This window comes from Bemisia tabaci, chromosome 8 (assembly GCF_918797505.1).
Source record: "Bemisia tabaci chromosome 8, PGI_BMITA_v3".
Taxonomy (NCBI): domain Eukaryota; kingdom Metazoa; phylum Arthropoda; class Insecta; order Hemiptera; family Aleyrodidae; genus Bemisia; species Bemisia tabaci.
The window spans coordinates 3354455-3376529 of NC_092800.1; the positions used below are offsets into that span (position 1 = coordinate 3354455).

General features: G+C 43.3%; 1 protein-coding gene across 1 annotated transcript in view; it reads left to right on the forward strand.

The window, feature by feature from the left end:
- Positions 1-22075, forward strand: part of LOC109032769 (protein tiptop) — a 245616-nt gene that overhangs the window by 215306 nt on the left and 8235 nt on the right. Inside the window, 2 exon segments of the mRNA XM_072303151.1 lie at positions 19355-19532; positions 21161-22074. Coding sequence (XP_072159252.1) covers positions 19355-19532; positions 21161-22074 — 1092 coding nt within the window.

The following is a 22075-nucleotide window of genomic DNA, read 5'->3' on the forward strand; positions in this document are numbered from 1 at the left end:
AGATTGAAAATTTCCGAAAAAGTTTCCTTATCACTTACACTGCGCCTAGGGAAGCCTGGGATAATCAACTGTAACAATAATTCAAATTATAATCGAGTAACGAATGATAAATTGCAATGGACTTTGCATTAAGGAACTGCTATCTCTCGCTCATCTTTGAGACAACATTTTATGTGCCATAAGTTCCTCGATGTAGGCAGGCGTCTGTATGGGTTAGTTAGATATAGTAATTTACCATTGCAAAATGTAGTCATCAGAGCTTCGTTTTCCTTTTTTAAAATTCACTGAAATATATAAAAATTTTACTTAAAATATGCTATCGACGCACTTGTTTCGCTCATTTACTTGCCATCCTTTTGCACTATCTATCAAATCATATCATTATGCATGCATTTTTTCCTCAATTTTCAAAACTTACGTTTTTCGTGCTGCGTAAAAAAAGAGATTTTTCTAATGTAGTTATTTTTTTTGCATTCTCGTGAAACACATTTTTGAATATGCAAAAAAATTAATCTCACGTACGCTTCAAATCGGGTTGCATAAAATCTCCCGGGAAGAACCGAAAAGGTGTCTAGTTGAAAAGTGTAATAATGTCATCGTTTTTCCCCTCTTTTTTTATATTATTTGTCGGACAGGGGATTTTTAGAAGCGACAAGCCACCCGTTGAAAGGTCTCACCCCCGTCTACGAGTTGAAGAGCAATTGTTTGGCACCTGAGAAAGGCGCCCGAGGCAATACCGCCGCGCTGAGAAAGAACGACGTATGGACTTTGAAACGCTGCCAAATTTCATTGGATAAAAAAACGAATTTCTACAAAAAAACTGTGAACATTTCGCTTTTAAATTTCCGAATATTTAATCCGCAATTTCATCCAAAATGTGTGAAAATTTCAAGGGGAAAAATACGTAAGTTTCCCGAAAAATGTATATTTCCTCGAGAGAAATTCGGCAACATTGGAATGCTCATACGGCGTATTGCCGTACTGCAGAATGGAAGGGGCATTCCGAGGAAAGTGGCTCCGAAAATCATCGACAGGTCAGCAAACATCAATGGGCCACAGGATCCCGGTAATAATTTATCTTATACGCGATACCGCGGCGCCAAATCGGACCCTTCTCCGGTCCCGAGGCAGTGACGTCGGAGCGGCAGGGATCGTCCCTTCAAGCCGGCCTCGCCGCGCGTAATTTAAACGGGCGAATTTCGTCCCTGTCGGAGAGGAGAGTCTTGGACCTTCCTTTCTTTCCCTTTCAGAAGCATCTCAAGGAGGGTCAATCACTGGACGGAATTTAAAATTAATGATGATCCTTTGATAACGGGAGCAGCGAGCAGTGAGTTTTCAATACTGGCCCTGGCTGCCCTGCAATAACACCTTGTCGGCCGCTCTATTGTGCCATGGTAATTTCTACCCCATCTCGGACCCTGCCCGCGTCCCGCCTTCGCCTGTGATTTTTTATGTTTGACGTTAATTTGAAATTTGCTCGTGATATCCTTCAAGAGCCTCTCCGCCGTCGAAATCATCCGCGTTTTTTTTTTTTTTTTTTTCGGTTTCTCTCTCTTGCTCTCCGTCACGCACTGAAAAAAAAAAAAGATTGGTAGAATTTACCATTCCTTCACCCTGTATTTCACACAGCGTGACGGAATGGTAAATTCCACCATCTTAAAGTCGATTCTGCCAGAGGATCGTTACCTGTACCGGTGTATAGTAACGTTTACCTTTCTTCTGGCAGAATTTGCTCTGAGTTGACACTGTGTGAAATACAGCGTGAAGGAATGGTAAATTCTAACAATCTTTTTTTTCAGTGTGTGCATGATCTGGCGTGTTTTTCCAACGAAATTACATTATTTCGAAACGTGATGGAATCACTCCAAGGAGTCCAAGGCCCTTATTCAGGAGTTAGCTTTAGGGAAGCCATTGCGTCGAAAACACCGTTTGAGAAAACTACTTTCAAACTTTTGGTTTTCGCGTTTTCTCTCGAAAGAGAAAACATAAATAATTATAATAGAAGGGCTTGGAGGACAAGCCGCAATAGTGCAGTTTTTGGAAAAATTTACATAGCGATTTACGCTAAAACTTGTCTTGAAATATTTTCTGTGAAAAATTCACGCATAAAATCCAATTTTGAGGCTTCATTCAATATGAGAGTTTGAACTTTCTTTCCGAAACAAGGCTCAATGCAATTCTGAAACTTTAAACACGTATATTTTGAAATAGCAAAAACTGCACTTCTGCGCCTTAATTGTCCTCCAAGCGACTCCACTCCAATGGAGTCGAACCAAGAATTCGCTGTTTGAAATGATGACTCAATGAAGAGGCTTGGAGGACAAGGCGCAAAAGTACAGTTTTTGAAAAAATTGAGGTATTAATAATTTCTAGTAAAACTAGCCATGTAATATATCCTGTGATAAATTCGCTCCCAAATTCCAATTTTTAAGCATCGAAAAGTCAGTTTGAACTTTCTTTCCGCCGTAAGGATCCATGTAATTTTGAAACTTCAAACACGCGTTTCTCGAAACAGCAGAAACTGCACTTATGCGCCTTGTCCTCCGAGCCCCTCAATTAGAATATGACCTAAAAACTAAATATGATCGAGGAACTGTCACTCAAGCGAGCTTGGATTGAGAGAGGGGGGAGGGGGCAGTAATTAATACGAGCTTTTTGAGGTGAACCGCGGGCGTGAAAATGACGCCGTTGTTCAGGGGTGGGAGGGGGAGGGGTAGTTTCAATGAACGGAAAACTCCCCGCCTGGCCCAACCCGTGTAGGAAGTGAATGAGAAATCTTTGACTCTTGAATCCTCATTGAGATCCTTCCGACGGCGGGCGGCGGCGTCGCGACGCCAAGGGCGAGCCCGGGTGCGGGCGAGCGTCGAGCGTCGAATGTCGGGGCGTCGCGGCGCGCGACGGGTTCGTGGCAGCTTTGACAGCCCGGTTTGTGTTCGGCCGGCAAAAAAATCCACCACCTCCAGCTTGACAATCTCAACAGCCAACTTCCCGCGAACCGTTGCCGTTGCCACTTGAAGCTAGTTTTATTTCGACGTACACTGTGTTCTCGACCAACCGAAGGCGCGTTGACTTTCTTTCTGCTGTTTTTACCGCGTACGTGGGAACTGCGACGTGACGCCTTGCTCAATTGCTATGGATTCCTCGATGCAACTATTCGTGCTCGGCGACTGTCCGGGTTGCATACGTGAAATATTGAAGGGGCCTTTTGCTCGATTGCTATGGCTTTCTCGATGCAACTAATCGTGCTCGACGACTGTCCGGGTTGCATACACGAAATTTTGAAGGCGCACTTTGCTCGATTGCTATGGATTTCTGGATGCAACTATTCGTGCCCGACGACTGTCCGGATTGCATACACGAAATATTGAAGGCGCACTAGCAACCTTACCTTTCGGAAGCGAAGTCAAGCGTGCGACTTCCAAAAGGATCGCATTTAGCAAGAAGGAACCACCGCGATTACAGTGCTTTCAAAATCGTGCAACTTCTTCTTTTCTTTTAAAAATAGTATTTACTTAAAAAAGAAAATATGTATAGTATTAAAATTTACACAATTATTTTCCTTTAAAATTAACAATTTTGCGGTGGGAAGCAAAAAATATTTGCTTTTCTCGAGGTTTTTTCAGATAATTATGGAGAAGCAAAATTTTTACAACAATGTAATATGGCGCTGATTCCGTTTTGCTAAATGGAATCCAATAAAGGAATCAGAAATCTCCTATGCATACACGAACTCCATGGGGTTGAGATCCATCGGCAGGAAACAAGTATACTTAAACAAGCCTAAAAATTGATAGCGAGCTGATTATTGAAATTGATAGACAAAGCGATGGACAAAGACGAAAAATGGAAAATGAAGCGGCTTTATTGGTTGAAACGTGTAGTTGTCACAGACTATGGAAGAAAAAGATGAACTAACTAAAGGATCTCTTGTGAGTTGTTTTTAGTTAGTCTATAGTTGCCTCCTTTGTCCATTGCAACCGCCCGCTTCCACCAATAGGATCCCTCATATCCCTCTTGTCTTCTTTGTCTATAGCTTTGTCTATCGATTTCAATGATCGGCCCACAGTCTTGCTTATCCGCGGTTATTCCTGCAGGTTTTCTGCGTGCTAGGATATGATGTTTGATGAAGCTCGTCCAAAGTCAATTTACTTACTAAAAAACCAATGTTTTCGCCTTTTTAATGCGTGAAGTGCACCTGCAGCTACAGTTTAGTCTCGTTTATGCGCGGTCCTATTATCCACGGTATTCCTGGATGTTTCTGATGATCTCTTGTGAGTTGTTTTTAGTTAGTCTATAGTTGCCTCCTTTGTCCATTGCAACCGCCCGCTTCCACCAATAGGATCCCTCATATCCCTCTTGTCTTCTTTGTCTATAGCTTTGTATATTAATTTCAATAACAGCTCGCAGTCTTTTTTCTTGGTTATTTTGATTTGGACGAAGTCAAGGATCACGGGGACTATCAGGAAACCGACTCTGAGGGATCTGAATGTCATAATCTCGAAGCTCCCTTGGGAGCTGAAAGGAGGTCCTGGGCCCCGTCACTGGAACTTCGTGTTCCTGTGACATTGAGCGATCCTATTGGTTGAAACTGGTGGTCGTTATCGACTAAGGAAGGGGTCAAATGATGGACACATCATACGACAGGGTCTCTCGTGGGATACCGTTAGTCATAGTCTATTCATTTGTCCATTGCATCCGCACCCACTTCCACCAATAGAATCGTTTTCGTGTCTTCATTGTCTATCCCTTTATCTATCAATTTCAATAATCAGCCCGCCGGTTTTTTCATTAATGCTGATTTGTTTCACCAGAGCGGCAACACTGACCGCGGGAGTTTTCTCGGCAGTTTACGCACGAGACCCGGCGAGATTTTCGACTTATTATCAGATTATGGTGACGAGTAAGCGGGTGGTTGCGGGTTGCGGGTTGCGGGTCGGAGGCACTGAAGGCGTTTTTGGATCCGCGCTCTCTTGCGCCGCGCCTAATCATCAATATCCGTTCGGCGCACGGTGGATCAGTCAATTGAAGAGGTCGGACGTTAAATCTTGGACAAAAACTGCGAATTTTTCTGTTTATTTCGTCACATATCATACTCTAAGGGGTGCCTCTCGAAGAAAATTCCACGAGAAAACCAATGGAGCCACTTTTAGAATCTCGAAGTTGTGTATGAACGGAGTTATGAGCGTTTAAAGTTTCCAGATTTTGTTCGACCTTCCCGATTAACCAGATCCATTGTGCGGCGTTTCCGCGATCCCGCGCTCGACTAGGCCCCGCGGCGCGGCGGCGGCAGGTTGACATTGTTGACAATCGCCGATCCGCTAATGAAACGTTTCATCTTTTCACCCGCGGTTCACTCCGTGAGTAATGGATCGCCCCGCTTCACTGTTTTTCTACGCCAGGCCAATTTCAATTCAAATGATCAAATGTCGCGACGGCAATGAAAAACTTCCCCCGGCACTCGATACCCCCTTTCACCCCCTTCTCCCCTTTTACCCCAAATAGCCCCGAGACGTAGAGTGACGTCTATCACGCGCCGTGCGCCTCAAAATGTTGCCCGCCAGTGGGCTCATTAGCGAAATTGATAGGCAAAGCTATAGAGAAAGAAAACAGAGGGAAAATAGAGCAATCTCATTGGTTGAAATGGGCGATTGTCAAAAATCGTGGGGGGGGGGGGGGGGGTCATGGGGGTTGCTGTTAGTTAGTCTGTTAGGTACTCATCCTTTTCATCTAGTGCAACTACCTGATTCCACTGACCACCCGGATAGCTCAATTTTCTCTTTGATTTCTTTGCCTTTCGCTTTGTCTATCAATTTCAATAATCAGCTCACACCTGAAAGAGCGTAACTACATTTTGACGCTGCAAAGTTTCCAATCGCAAATTGTATTTTTACAAGCATACTAACAGATGTTTTTAACTGAAATGTTATAAATGGTTTTACTAAATTCAAGCAAAACTCACGCAGCTCAGTTTTAGACACTAACTACACAGTCATATTCTCGTGAAAAATTGTATCATTTAAGTCAAGTTTGCAATCTTGTTTTTAGTTTTTTTCCTTGTTCCGGAAAATGATGGGTCGTCTCTTTTCAATAGGACGTATTTCTGCCAAACAGAGCTATGTGCACTAAGACATGAACCCTGAGGTCCATAAGAATATATGCACCACATGGCTCACGTAATAATGCACATAGTTCTGTCTGGCAGAAATACGTTCAATGCATCGTACGGTAGATTCAAATGGACCACATTTTGCAAAAAGGAACCACTGTTTCTAAGTCATCCGAACAAGCACATATCTACATTGAGGAAATAATGACACATTCGCTGTTTGTAAGGTGAGTAAGAAATATTTGTTCCGAATTGCCAAACGCAGCCCAAATCCACCTTCGAGAGGGGCTCTTGACCGCTGGCCGAGAGGCGAGAGGCGAAAAGTCATAAAAATCGATGAGAGACATAAAGATACGACGAAAGAGAGAAAAAAGTGAGACGAAGAGCAAAGGTGATGGCGAGAGGAAAGATGCGGAAGAGACCCGACGATGCGCGGGTGCGCAATAAGTAACAAAAGGAAAACTGGGAAGGCGGGGAAAACGGGCCGCCCCTGGATGGGTAGGCAACCGGGCGAGGCATTAAGAAAAAGGACGAAGCAATAAATGGGCTGGGTTGGGTGGGCGATAGGAAGCGGTGGCGGCGAGAATTTAAGCGGATTAGCTGGCGAATAGGTAAAATGTACATGGGCTGGAAATTGTGACTAGGACATGAGCATGAGCGTCGGTGAGTATCGTGGCCGGGGCCCCAGGGACGAGTTCCGGTCAGTCCTCTTGATTACCTTCCACATCCCTCGCATACCAACAAACAACCCGCTATCATAACTTCCACGTCTCTGTCCTCCGTGTCCACTATAAAGTAGACAACCTCCCAAGAACCATTCTCTCAACCCTGTATCTGTACAGGGTGTCTTCCAGCATCTGTACCAGGCTTTTTTTCGCTCATTTTAGGAGCAGGATTCACAGGGACGAAAAAAACAGGACTGCGGTAAGCAGACTGGCACTGAGTCACATAAGTCATTCTGCCGTGCTAAGGCAAAAAGCCGTAAGAGCCTTTAGACGTTGCCAGATTCCCTGCGATAAAAACCAAATTTACTGAGGAAATGATGAATTTTTTTATTCAAAATTTTCAGGCAATTTTATTCGCAATTTCATCTAAAGTTCCTGTTAATTTCAAGGAAAAATATTCGTAACTTTCCTCAAAAATAAACATTTTATCAAAGAAAATTTGGCAACTCTCGAATGTTCGTACGGCGTTCTTCCTTAGCACAGCAGTGATTTTCATGATAAATAAAATCTTGAAATTTCACGTGAAATATTTCATGAAATTTCAAAAAATTATGAAAGGTATTGAAAAATACCGGTTTTTTTTTTCATGTTTCGCTAAATGTAAAAATTGTGATTTACTTCTATTTTTGTATGTTTGAGTGCGAGTTACATTCTCTAGCACCCGAAAAATATGAAATATTTCACAGCCTCGTGAAGTATCATGAAATATTTGCCGCATGTCACCGGCAAGGCCGAAACGCGTTTGCAGTTGCCTTCCTGAATGGTCCTTACGACTGTTGCACCAAACGGCGTATCTCTTTGCGGGAAAATTGTGCTTGTGTGTGAGCTTTTTCCCTCTGTATTGAGATATCAGCTTCATGCTGAACTTTTAATGCACGTTGGCTAAAAGATCCCAACATACTGAAATATTTCACTATGAAATTTCCGATCTTTGATGCCACCCCGGTGTGCCTACAAGTTCAGAATTTCTGGAAAGTCCGAAAATAGTACTGACTTTTTAACGGCGGTCTGGAATTATTGAAAGTGCGGACATTCCGCCAGAAGGTCCGGAATTTTTTTCATTTTTTCGGCATTTTTGTCATGGTTTGAGCGAGATATTCTAATTTTTGAAATTTTTCGAATTTCGTCAAATTGACGTGCTGAAAAAGTGCTGAATGTTTCGGTTGAGGGGGTACTGAATTTCTCGGGAATATACTGAAAAAGTACTGTATAAGTACTGATTTTTGGCCAGCCTCCTCTAGTAGACACCCTGGTGGCACAGGCGGTATGAACCACCCTGTATACACGCGGAGGTGTATACGGACGGACGTTAGCGCGACCTCTGGTAGGCTTCCTTGCGTGGCACCTTAAGACTCCCTCTCCGAATCTCAATCAAGAAATTGCTAATGTCAGCGGAGCGGAGCGCGGAGGAGAGGAAAAAATAAAAACGGGTAAACGAAGCGGTGTGGCGCGGAATTTCTCGGCGTCAAATTCGATTAACGCCCGGTCCCCGGCTTGGGTTCCTCAAGTGCAAAACAAATTTCACCCGATGGGCCGATCTTATCAAATCTGCCAGCGTAATGACCACTCCGGCCATCGCCTCGTCGCCCTCAATATCTTCCCTGGATCCCTGAATTCCTCCCCCTCCCCCCAGGACTCACCCCTTCCCGCTTCCAGGTGACCCCGTTCTCCTGCGCATCGCCGCGATTACTTTCATGACAAGTCCGGATAATTGCTTCCCTTTCATTTCCTTCACTCCGGCAATTGTCTCCGCACCCCCTCCACCCCCGGGTAGAAATTCCCCGAGAAATTTCACTCCTGAGCAGCGTGATATTGCCCTCCAGGTAACGAGACTCCTGACAAGTTTTTCCGCGTCAAATTTTTATTTACTCTTACATCCTCCGTCAAAATATTTTTCGTTGAACCTCGTGGGGTTTTTACTCTATGGCGCAGCGCTTTCCCTTCGCAGGGTGGCAAGCTTTTGGAAAGGCGTTGCAGTAGTTGCGATCCCGGGAAAGTCAGGGGATTGTGCCCAACCTTGGGAAGTCAGAAAAATTCAGGAAATTTTGCTGCGGACCTTAAAATTATTTCTTCCGGCTGAAACATCTGGTAATTTTCTACTGCTTCCACACCCATACGCTCTATCGACGAAAATTAGGACTTCTGCCTTGAAATTCTCGAATTGTGGGCTTTTTTTTCAATTTTTATAGACTTCGAATCGGATATTTTTTTTTCGAGAGGATTTTTATGAGAAATAATCCCCCCCTCCCCCGAAAAAAAAAACCTTGAGAAGTCATGGAAATACCAGGAAGTTTTAAGTTCTGAAACCCTAAAGTCATTAGCAATGGCGAGGATTTTTTTAGATCTGAACAAACTTGTCATCCTGTTTCGTCGTTTTCCCATAATCGGTGGACTCTAGTTGTATACTCATGCTGAAGTTTGTTGCTTCGCTCCTGCAGCTGTTGTTACACCCTAAAATTAATGAATTTCATTCAAAATTTCTAAAGCAATAAAATTATCACCTTCCAAAAACCATCGTATGTATGACTTTCTCCCGCAGTTTTTGTAAGAATGTACAAAAACAAGGGACCGCGATTGAATTGACGGAAGTCCGACTTGACTCCATCTTGCGCTCTGAATTCAAATAGCCGCTCCATCCAGGTGAGGAGGGACCTTATTTTCTTATTGTTGGATTTGGAAAGTTTTAGTGCTTTATCGTATTCTAGGTCAAATTTGGATGAAGGAACATATCGACGGTGAAACTACCAAACCACGTATCTCGGTTTGCGACGTCGCAGACTTCCTGTCATACTTTATTTTTTAAATGAAAAACTACTTAACGTCCAGTCTTGAAAATTTCTGTGATTTTTCCTCTTCGTGCGGAGAAAATTCTGTGAAAATTTCAAGGAATGATATTGATTTGGTCTACTTCAAAAAAATAAAATGCGAGCGTAGATTTTTAAACACCGCAAACGAGATACGTGGTTTGGTAGTTTCACCGTCGATATACTGAAATGCATAATTGTGTACCTTTTCTAGTAGTTCATTGAATGCACTTAACCGTGTGTCCTTGCTTAGATTACGATGATTACTTCTTGTCAAAAGATGTTTGTCAAGGCTCGGATGTTTTCCCCTTTTCGGAGTGAAATAACGTCACTCCACTTAAGGCGTACTTCGATTCCGGCATGAGCCCCAGGAGGCATGGATTCTTTAGTAAAACAGGACTCAAGAAGAAACTGAGATACGTTGTTAGGTCAAAGGGGCGGCGATAAGAGGTTGAGTCCTTGAAGCCAAGGCTAATGATTGTCGGGAAACTTATCCCGGGAGCGAGAGAAGTAACGCGCGAAAAACAATTAAGTGGAATCGAGGAGCCAGCCCGGCGGCGAAGCAATCAAAACGAAATGATTATAATACAAATCAGGGCTCGTCTCCAGCCATTGTCTCCCGCCGACTTCCCTTTTAAAATCCGCTGCTAGCTAGCGCCTAATTATTCGCTCCCCGAATGGGATACCGAAACTTTCCCGGCCAACTTTGCGATTGTCATACGTGCCGGGCAAAAAAGTCGCGCTTAATTATCATTTTTGAATATTGAAATTCGCCCCCCCCTTGCCGATTCTGGGCGACAAAGAAAAACTTGAAGTTTTCGTCCGTCGTTTCGTCTCGCGAAGGGATCCTTTGATGGAATTGCAGATTCTTTTGTGTCTCTGGTTTTTCATTCGATTTCGTGGAAAAGTCAATCTTATTTCGAGCTCCAGAGACCCGAGCTTTTTGGGCTTTTTCCTTACCCTGAAAAAAAGGTACGGGCTGTATCCGGCAATTCGCAATAATTCATATAGGAACAATGAAGGTTTCACTTGTAAAATACTTCAAGATCAGATACCGGTCTCGGGCGCCTTCAATGTGAGATGATACTTTGCGCATTTCCGCAGAGTTTGTTTAGTTGCTTAACCTAACTAAACCCAATTGAGGGCACTGATTTCACTTCAAACAAGTGCAAATATGCACCATGAACAGCTGTTGCGCACTCACTCAATGGAAATAGATGTTTAATACAATTCAATGCATAATGATCTCCAATTTTTTCATGTACATTTAGTCTTGAATTTCATTTTAATTTATTTGTGACCGAATTTATTAAAAGAAACCTTATATTTCGGGAGAAAATTTTCCTTAAATTTTTTCAAAAACCTATAATCTAAAAATATTTGTCTGGTGCTTTAGAACTATTATCTACTTCAATCCTTGAGATTTTAGGATCAAACTTGCGCCAAAATTTCCATATTTTCTTCCTACATGCATTTGCAAAAAGTTAAGAAAAATTTTCCCTGAATAGATAAGGTCCCTTTTCATATATCCGGTCTTAGTTGCACATATTGCCTTTGTTGAGGCACAGGTTTCTTAAACGTTGAAGTGATTAGCAAGTTACCTTAATTAGAGTATATTTAAACGTATCTGAATAAAACGCTTTAAATAATATGCACATGCAAGTTGCAAGGCTCTTCTGGAGAGCCCATCTCCTGTTTAGCATGAAAAGTGAAAAAGTCTTTGAAATTGAATTTCTCAGTTCGAAAACGATCCAACTCGGGTCTATCGAGGAGCTCATTTTTTGCGTAAAAATACTCCTTTTCTGGCTGTTATACGCAGTTTTTATCGTCCCCTGAAATTTCTATCTTTCAGAGTTAGGTCGTTTTCGAAGTGAGAGATTCAATTAACGTAAGGCGTTTATACTTAAACGAAAGGATATTACCCTCTGCTGTAGCATACTGCACAATTTTTTTTAACACTTTATCGGCACTATGAACACTTTTTTCCCCATACAAATTAAAACATTTTCAAGACTCTTTTAGTACTAATCATCCAATGATCTGAACTCAATATAATGTAGCTTTTTCAGTTATTCTAAGTGTAAACACATGATCATTTTATATAGGTGGTCTCTTTTTTTATATTTGAATTTGCATTCCCATTTCAAAGTCGTTTGTCAAAGTAAGTTAAACAAAGTAAGTCATCTAAGTGTAATCGGTTTTTGAAAAAAAATTTAATTTGTACAGAAAAAAAAATATTCCCCTCCCCTCCCCTTCCGCTTACAGCCCGAGTGGCGCTTACGAAAGAGGGACTTTTTACTGTGACTTTATATATCCAAAGGTCGTTTAAAAGTGCATACGAAAGCGCGGCAACGATGGATCTCTCTTAATTTTTAAGATGGAGGGCTCAACGGAACCGTCTACAGGCGATGCCTTTCAATTATTTTATCTCTGATATCCTTCAGGCTCGGAGCGACGACTCGCACACATGATACACGGGGCTGAAACTGCGTCTGAAGAGTCGAGGCTGTGAGATACGAAAATAACGCGGGGAAATGGACGCGATACCGGGATCGAGCAAGAAAAACCCAACTCCCAGCCTCAACCGCGGGCACATACGCGCTTCTGGCCGACGACGCCCGGCGCGGGGATACGACAGCGCCAATAAGCCAAGATGGACAAGCGTATAGAAATGGTTATTGCTGAGTCGTATAAATCAAGCTTCACGAAATAATTCTTGCGCTGAATGATTTGTGTCCGAACAAACTTGGCCAATAAATCTGCCTCCAGATGACTGCTAGCGCTTGATTTATTCACTCATACACTCCGTTTCTCTTGATTTTTCAAATTTTTCATCTCCGCGCGCCCTGGCTCCCAGCTTTTGTTTCTTCCGCCTCGATATCAAATCAACGAATTTCTCGTCTACCTCCGCCCTCCTCCCCCCGATCCCCCTCCCCCCTCCCCCTCCGCTGCGCCCCTTTCAACGAGCATGGCGTAGGTTCCTTTAATTACGCCCGGGTTATGCCAGCGCTTTCTCAACCTCTCGCCTAATTACTTTACAACCTGATTTTTATTTACTAATCCGCTCGGGTCTTGCACTATTAATAGGCGCTGACACCCCGGCGAATATGTCGCCGACAAGATTGATGAATGACATTGTGTAGTCGCGGTATTATTAGATTCGCGGATATTCTGAAACACACCAATACTTTGACTCCGGTCTTGTATTCAAATGGATGTGTTTCTGCCAAACAGAACTATGTGCATTAAGACATGAGCCCTGAGACTCATAAGAATTTATGCATAACAGGGCTCATGTCATAATTCACATAGTTCTGTTCGGCAGAAATACGTCAAAATAACCTTTCCTCTCCCATTGATTTTTCGGCGAGTCAAGTATTTGTACTACTCACCTACGCTGAGCGGAAACGACGTACGTGCGTTTGCACGTTGCCGAATTTTCGGCGATAATACATTATTACCTGAGTAATGTCATGGATATTTGCCTACAAAATTTTTAAATACTTTAGTTTTAATTGTGAAGAAATTCTTTGAAAAATTGGGGGGAAATGTTCAGAGGTTCTCTTGAAAATTCGGATTTTATCGAAAGAAATTTTGCAACGTCTAAAAGTTCATACGGCGTTCTTCCTTACCATGGTAAAACTGGAATCAATCGGATTCTGTAATTATAATACGTTTTAAAATATCACTTTAATTAGATAGAAACTTCATTTGTATTTCATTTTTTTTCTTTCAATTATTCCTGACTTTTCAAAATTTCTCATCGTACATAGGTACTGACTTTTTAAAGAGTTAAGGACATGCAATATTTTTTCCGAGAGAAATTTTTTTAAACGAACACTGGGAAAAAAAACACATTGGATCTAGAGTCCAGACTCTTAAAAACATCGACAAGAAAAAATACTGTTGATTCAATCGGATTTTTGCTTAAATCAAGAACCAAGCCTTTTAATTTGAGCGGATTTCCTTTTGATTTAAGCTTAAATCTGATTGAATCAAGAGTATTTTTTCTTGTCAATGTTTTCAAAAGCCTGGACTCTAGATCCAATGTGTTTTTTTCCAGTGAGGTCTTGAAGTGCAGATTTTGCACATTCTCTAGCTTCTTTCGGTAAGACAGAATAATTATTAGCCTAGAGATCTAGTTTTCCTCACTTTTTGCTTTTCAGTAAACTTTATGGAATTTCTAAGAATTTCTTAGGTCTGGCCATTCAAAGACTTGCCATCCTCAAATTTAAAGTTTCGACAAAAAAATTTACCTTCACAGCAATTCTTTTAAGAAAATTACCATTTCGATCGGTAGACCCGAAATTCCTTTGATGAGAAATGCATTGCATACATTGCCTTACGCTCTGGATACCGATATAATAATTAACTGTAGTACAATTTGCAATCAGAAACTACAATTTCTGGATCATTCATAAAAACACTTATGCGCATAGGGAAATTAATAGTACGCACGCTGCTTCTCAACCGAGCCAGAGTTTTTAGTTTCTAATTGCAAAATGTAGTCCAAGTGAAGGTATTCATGAGAGGAGGTTTATATGGGTGAAAGTAGTCATTGAACCAATAAAAGTAATTCCTTAATAACGGCTCGAACGGGTATTCTTCGCGAAAAGATGGCCACAATCAACCAACAAGCCACTCCAAGCTTAATTAGCCCCCACACGTTACATTAGACTATTTGAAGCGTAAAGAAAGGATATTGTCTTTTATTGAAATGGCGCAACTTCCCTCCGTACCCATCGAGTATTCCCTAGATTACTTTTTAAAACTCTTTTTATTTCTCTTAATCTTGTTGCCGAGAATGAGAGCAAAAGAAAACAAGGTGGGAGGCAGATTATTCCAAGTTTTATTGCTGGATGTAAGTAACGTAATTAAACACACTCACGCCTTCACTTGCAACCCCCCCCCCCCCCCCAAAGTAGTCAACTGAAATGGTGGTCATCGTCAGGGTCAGAAAAAGACATAATAATATTCAGTGTGTCCCAAAATTAAAAGTGGATTTTTTTCAGAATCGATTCTTGGGATTTCTTTTGCGTCCCCCCCCCCCCCCAAAAAAAAAATCCCCTCGTTGAACCACAGCCCCCTTGAAACGCCCTAAAGATATGGTTTTGGGGTTTTTTAGGTCAGAAATGTGCTCCGCGTGTAAAAGAACACAGAATCGTCAATTTTCTCGCATTTTCATCCATAATTTTCGTCAAAAGCAAGGCGGGAAAAACCCGGGTTTTAGGCCCAAAATTCAAGGGGCTGTAAATCTGAAGGAGGGGGTTTTAGGGGAAAAAGCCAAAAATAAGGAAGTCTTATTGTAATCCCAAAAATCGATTTTGTAAATGCTCCCGATTAACTTCGGGACAGATACTCGCTTTTACGCGTCCGCTGAAATGGTAGCTGAACAAAGCCAATCGAGAACCAAGAAATAGCCGTTCCTCAGTCAAACAGATGTAACTCATTTTTTGAGGTGAGCCCTGATGCCCATCCGACTCCACTCTTTCCAAAGCTCAAGCGTAAATTGAGATACGCCCAACTCATGACGTCAAAATGAGTCTCCCTCGAGAGAGCTTAGATGACCGAAAGATAAATGGAGACTCGCAGCGAGATCCAGCATCAAAGTTCTCAGGGAAAAAAAGAAAGGCGGCTCGGTTGAAATAGGAAGAAATAGATACAAATGATACAAATAAACGAAAACGACCGATCGCACCGTCGCCAGACCGGGCCGAATTCCAACGATCCCCATCCGATATTTCGTCTATTTTCGTGCAATTGCGCAACCATGCTAGCAATTTAAGACCCGATTGATTACCATTAATTATTAGTCGCGTAATACCTCCCCGCCGGAGATTGGTATGCTCGCTTCAAAGTGCTTCCACCTTCACTCCCGGTGAAAAAGACGTATCCGCCATTTCTGGATCCGTAAGAATACCTGCTGCGGAACGGTTAAGATGCGTTGTTTTAGCATGCATAATGCAGTTGCACGACGAGGTGTGATCTTAAAGATAAGGATTATGCGTGCGCAAAATGGACGCCGTGTTTGTTCATTGCGCGGGAACGAACGTGAAATCCTCGCTCGGTTCACAAAAGCGCGTAAGTAGATTCAAGGAGAGCATTGAGGTATATGGTGACGGGGTTCGTTGCGAAGGGGAGTTGAGCGGTTTTGTCGGGAGGGCGACGAAATAACGTTAGATAAATCTAAGATTCCGAAGAACATGAGCGTGGATGTCTTTCAAGAGTGAGCCATACATTGACGATTGAGCACTGAAGTCTTGCTCGCGAGATCCTGAGAAATTGTGCACGAAGGGACTGTTAGGCTAAAAGGAACTATGTTACGCGCGGATCTCATGCACATAATCCCTTTCAGCATAAATACGTCCCGTTGTAAAATAAGCTTTATGTTCCCGCGACGACCGCGAGTTCGTATGCCTCGCCGATTATCCACTCGTCGCTGCTAAGTATCATGTATTGCATCGTTTCGATGTTTTCTACTATCACGCACCGAAGCCGACGAACCCTCGCTCGTCCGATGCTTAAAGGCTTGTCTTGATTTACACGTGAGTCCTGTTTTACATGTAAATCCCTGATTTCTGGGGCTCATCTGAAAATTGAGGTACGCCCTTGAAGGCGCTAACGTATATTCTGCCGTGCTAAGTCAGTCGGCAGTAAGTGCAGGATTTCCAACTAACGGTAAAACGCGAATGCAGTGTGTTTAGTACGTGGAGTCCCTAGGGGAAGCCGCAAATTTTTTGGCAATCATTGGAATAAATGCTTCAATTTTGGCTCTCATGTAAAGTGTATCTTATTCTTTGAAACAAGGAGAATTTTATTTTGCAGTCAGTGAACATATGGCAAAATATGGATCTCTGCTCTTCGCATGGCGGTTAATTTTCTGCGCCACTCACCTGTACTGCCGTGCCAAGGAAGAACGCCGTATGAACATTCGGGAGTTGCCAAATTTCCATTGATAAAACCTGTATTTTTGACAAAATTAATGCATATTTTTCCTTGGAATTTTCAGATATTCTAGATTGAATTGTGTACAAAATTGTCTGAAAATTTAAGAAATAATATTCACAATTTCCCAGTAATCTCGGCTTTTATCGGAGGAAACTTGGCAACGTCTGAAGGCTCATGCGGTGTTCTTCCTTAGCACGGCAGTAGTGTAAATCGATGGCCAAAGTTCGGAACCCCTTATCTCCATTTGCGACGTTGCAGACTGCTTATTCCTTTTTTTTTTTGCTTGTGAAAACTAGTCCTCGTAGTTTCTTAAAAATTCTCCTGATTTTTCTCTTTTGTTAGCAGAGTATTTAACAGGAATTTCAAACTCCTAGCTAGGTAGGTGATACTTTACCGCCCACACCGAAGTTAAAAATATTTGTATAAAAAAAATTTTACATGCTTATACTACCTTGTAGGATCTCTCATCGAACATTCATGAAGAATTGTCTCGCATTCAGTATTAAACGAGGAGAGGAGGAGGGTTTAAAATTATTTACTGAATACATACGATCAGTATATGCAACGCTCAGTGATTGGTTCCAGGCGTGGTTTTCAGGTGGGAAGGGGAGGGGGTTGAAAGTCTGTGCATAAAGTGTGAGTGTAGTAGAGCTATTCTTGTAAGTACAAGCTAAAAAAACAAAAAAGAAAAAGGAATCGAACTGTACCACCGACACGTAAGAGGATCGGAAAGCAGGTGTAGGAAAGCGCCCGAGAAATCCGTCGCGAGGTGACGATGAAAAATAACCAAAATACCTCACATTTTTCAAAACAACAGACCTCGGTACCAAACGCCCGGACAGCAATTACAAGGAGATTGATTTAAAGAGTCAGGTGACTTAACAAGTCTGCTGATTGTTATGATAAAGACGTAGTGAACAATAATAAAATTTATAATCTTCGAAAGCTCCGGGATGCGCCCGTCGCTATCTAGATCGCGGGGACAGGCGAGGAGTCGCGCGGAATTAATGGCCCGTCAAACAATGCTGAATTGTATTGGACGAACATCGCGTCGCGTCGAAAAACGCGAGCCGGGGGAAAAAAGAAGTTATTGAGCGCGCGAATCTGGTCGAAGGAGTAAAACTAGTGGAAAATAACCGCTGCGGAATGTGCGAGGCGGGGGGAGGGGCGAACACTATGGTAGCAGGAGGGCGAGGAATCGTGAGAAAGTAGGGGGGGATGCGAGCGATAATAATTAAGCGCGAAATAAAGGAGGGAAAAAAGGATCGGGGAGGCATTGGTCGGACGGCGACGGGCGGAATGCGGTCGTTGGTGCGCTGCGCACCGGAGGCGGGACCCGGCCGGCGTCCGTATTGAAATGTCATCCGCGGAGTAAGTTATGGTCAGGGAAACGGTAGCCGATATTTATGCTACCAGGTGAGCACGGCCCGTGACTCGCATTGTCTTACAAATGACACCGAGTTCAAACAAATAATATATTGCCCATTTACCCGCGCTTCATTTTCAGCCCCGTATAAATCCGGCCGGGGGCACGCAATCGCGAAAAAAAACCGCGGGATGAAAGAAGCGAGGAAGGTCGCGGGGCTACCGGCGAGGTGTTGGTATATCCAGGAGCCAGCATCCGGCCCCAGGGACCAAGAGCCAGGAGGACCAGGAGCCTGAGCCATCCGGACCAATGACGTCGCGACGTGCGGGTGCAGAGTCGTGCGGTTCTCCGTCGCGACGCAGGCTCCGCGCTCGACGATAGATCACGAAGTTGTCCTAGGTCGGGGCTCCGGTGCCGGCCTCTCTTCCAGAAGGCCTAGCGCGAATGTGCTCCGTGAATACATTACCATTTCAGCGCGGGACCCTCCGCTGTACTATGATTCAGGCTCAGGGTCGTATTCATAGTTGTTTCTTACACGGCTCCTTTCTTTAAGAAGACCCTGTATGGTTTACATTGTGATCAATGGAGGTTTAAGGAAACCTCTGGCATAACATCATAAAGAGAGACAATTATTACAAACCTCGGGTAGAATTCAGTAGGGAATCTCTGAAGATGGATCCTTACGAGGAACTATAACGATTGTTCTAATGCTGGTCTTAAAAAAAATTATCTTGGATCCAGAGTCCAGACTCCGAAAAAATATGAGATTTTTGAAATAGTCTTGATTCAATCGGAGCCAGCTTGAATCAAAAGGAAATCCGTTTATATTTAGAGGATTGGCTCTCGATTCACGCAAAAATCCTTTAGAATCAAGTGTATTTTTTCGGATCTATTTTTTAAGAGTCTTTACTCTGGATCCAAAATACTTTTTTTTCAGTGTGTATTGAATAATCGATTCTCGTCGGAGCATCTGAACTCTTCCAGGGTGTCTACAAGTCCGGAATTTCCGGAAAGTCCGGAAATGGTACTGATTTTTCAAGAGCGGTCCTTTAGTACTGAAAAAGCGTGAATATTCCGCAAAAAGGTCCGGATTTTTTTTTCATTTCTTGTCACTTTTGTCATAATTTGAGCGAGAAATTCAAATTTTTGAAATTTTTCGAATTTCGTCAATTGGAGGTATTGAAAAAGTACTGAATTTTTCTGCTAAGAAGGTACGGAATTTCTTGGGCTTGTACTAAAAAAGTACTGTAAAAGTACTGATTTTTGGTCAACCTGTTTTAGTAGGTACCCTGTCTTCGAGAATCGATACATTTGTACAGGTTCAAACGGGGAAAAACAATGTTGCCAACTTTCGGATTCGTTGATGGTATGCTCTGTTTGTGACTGTTTGATTTGTGTGTTTCAGGGGAATGCGCCGACGGGCAAGAGCCGCCGGCAGACGCGGAGATGCAGGGCTTGGATTCCGGCGACCAGGACGAGGATGAGGACGACGAAGGTGCCTCCAGCGCCGCTTCGCTTTCCGAGCCAGCATCCCCTTTCTCCGGCCCACGGGAGGAGATAAACCGTGATTCTACCATGTTAAGGTGAGAATCCACCCCGAATCAGCCCATAGTTCTTGTATCGATTGATCTGTCATTTTAACCTATGGAAAAGGATCGATAAACAGGGAATACCTTAACAATCGGTTCTTTGCCATAGCTTCAAATGAAGAAATTTCGATAATCGATCATTCACCCTTCGCCACTGCACAGTTTGCCCAGGCAGAGGAAGCATATTTGGACCGCATTTTGCAAATAGGAACCACTATTTCTGGCTCATTTTAGAAACCACATTTATGCCATTGGTATCCCTACGCAGAAATGTGCTTTTACAGAAGAGCCAGAGATAGTGGTTCCTTGTTGCAAAATATAATGCAGTCAAGAGACTTTGCACTGTTATCTTCTGTGCTGCGTAAAAGTTACTTCTGGGAGTCTACGCTTAGCTTTGCCTGGTAATGACTCAAAACCAAAAAGTTGAGCAATGAAGAATTTGCAGGTGTCTGAAATCGGGGAAATTTCATATTTATAATGAAATTGCTACGTCTGAGCTCGAGGATATACTTGGTTTCTAAATTGAACAATTATTGGAGTAAATATGATTAAATATCTAATCTGCAAAAATAAATGTGTTTGGCATGAAAATGTCACCAGATGACGTCACAAGGCGGCGCGTTTTTTCACTTTTGAATATATTTTTTTCACAATAATTTTCCATTTCAGAAAATTTTATGAGAAATACTGCGAACTCAGCTCAGTAAGCACTCTCTGATGAAGCAATAAAAAATGTGCGTGCAAATTCTCTATTGCTTTAGCAATCCTAACCAAATTTTTAAAAACGAGCCCAGCAAAGTGCTCACTGCGACTTTCATCTCTCATAATTTTGCAAATTTAGTTTAATTTCTTGTTCAACAATTTGCCCATCAACCTTCATTAGGCGAAAAACAGCGTTGATCTCCGGATTTGACTTCATGTGTTGTCTTAAGCTCGTTTCCCTCTTAGCAGTAAGAATCGGACAATTTTTTGCTCACAATGAGTGGAATGAAGTGAAAGAACGTGATGAGTGACACTATTTTGATGCAACATAGTATTTGCTAATTGAAAAATGATTTTCATTCAATAGATTAAATGGTAAATTTCTTACAACATCGAAATTTGATTTATGATATGAGGGGGGCTTGGAAGACAAGGCGCATAAGGCAGTTTCAAAAGAAATTGCAACATTAGAGGTGTCATCGAAATCTAGGCTGTTTGAAATAAATTCTGCGAAAAATTCACTTATAAAATCCAAATTTTAAGCATCAAAATGTGAGTTTGAACTTTCTTCTCGTCGCTCCGTTAGGCCTCACAAAATTTAGAAACCTTGGATTCGTTTTTCTTCAAATAGCAAAACTGCACTCATGCTTCTTGTCCTCCAAGTGCCTCATATTTCCTCTCTCAAAATTTCAAAAATAAAGATTTTGCTCTCTCTATGCGTTACATGGCTTACTTAGTCCATTACAAAAGTATTAAAAGTTCTCATGAACTTTCATTTTACAAAAAATCTTACAATTTTGCATCTCTGTCCGTGGACCAACGCCCGTTCTTCAGCGGACGGTCGCAAATCAGTTTTCATATTTCGAATGTTGTGTCATTAAATGCGGATTCTGACGTTGGATTTTCTCTTGTTGTTTCAGCGAGGCCGTAAGCCCCCCGTACTCGAGATGCTCGTCGATACCACCGCGATGTTCCTCTCGGGACTCGGCCGTGTCGGAGCGGGACGTGGTGTCCCCGGTGAGCCCCGTGAGCCTGGCGCCCCCGCCGCTCTTCCTCCCGACGCCGCAGCCCCACCAGAAGCTCCTGCGAGCCGCCTCACCGCCCACCTCACCCGCCCCCTCCCCGTCCCCCCGCAACGAGTCCCCCCGCTCCTCAGCCTCCGCCTCCGCCTCCGAGGAGCCCAACGTCCTCGACTTCAGCACCAAGCGACCCTCCGGGACGCCCCCGCCCCAGCCCGGGCCCCACCTCCTCAAGATCCCGGCCACGGTCGAAGTTCCTCTCAATAGTCCTTTAGATTTATCAGTTTCCAGTAGAAAAAGAAGTCACGGCGACGACTCGTCGCCGGCCTCGTCTCCTAGTCCGCAACCAAAAAAGATCCCGATGGACTTCAAGCAAGTGCCGTGGACGCCGCCGCCCGGGGTCCCGCCTCACTTCCCCTACTTCGCCGCCGCCATGGCGGCCGCCAGCAGTCTTTCACCCAAGAGCAATTCCTCCGCCGCCGAGACCTTCCCCTGGAACGGGAAGACCAAATCTCAAGAGCCCCGCTCCGCGCCCAGCGACGCCTCCAAGGCCCTCGAGAAGATGAGCGAGCTTAGCAAATTGGGCGGCGACGAGTTCCGCTCCTCCTTCAACAACAACAGCAGTAGCGTTAACAATAACAATAGTCACATAGGTTCAAGCGGGCGGCATAGCGCCTGGCAGTCGCACTGGCTCAACAAGGGCGCCGAGCAGGCCAAGGACGTGCTGAAGTGCGTGTGGTGCAAGCAGAGCTTCCCGAGTCTGGCGGCCATGACGACGCACATGAAGGAGGCCAAGCATTGCGGTGTCAACGTTCC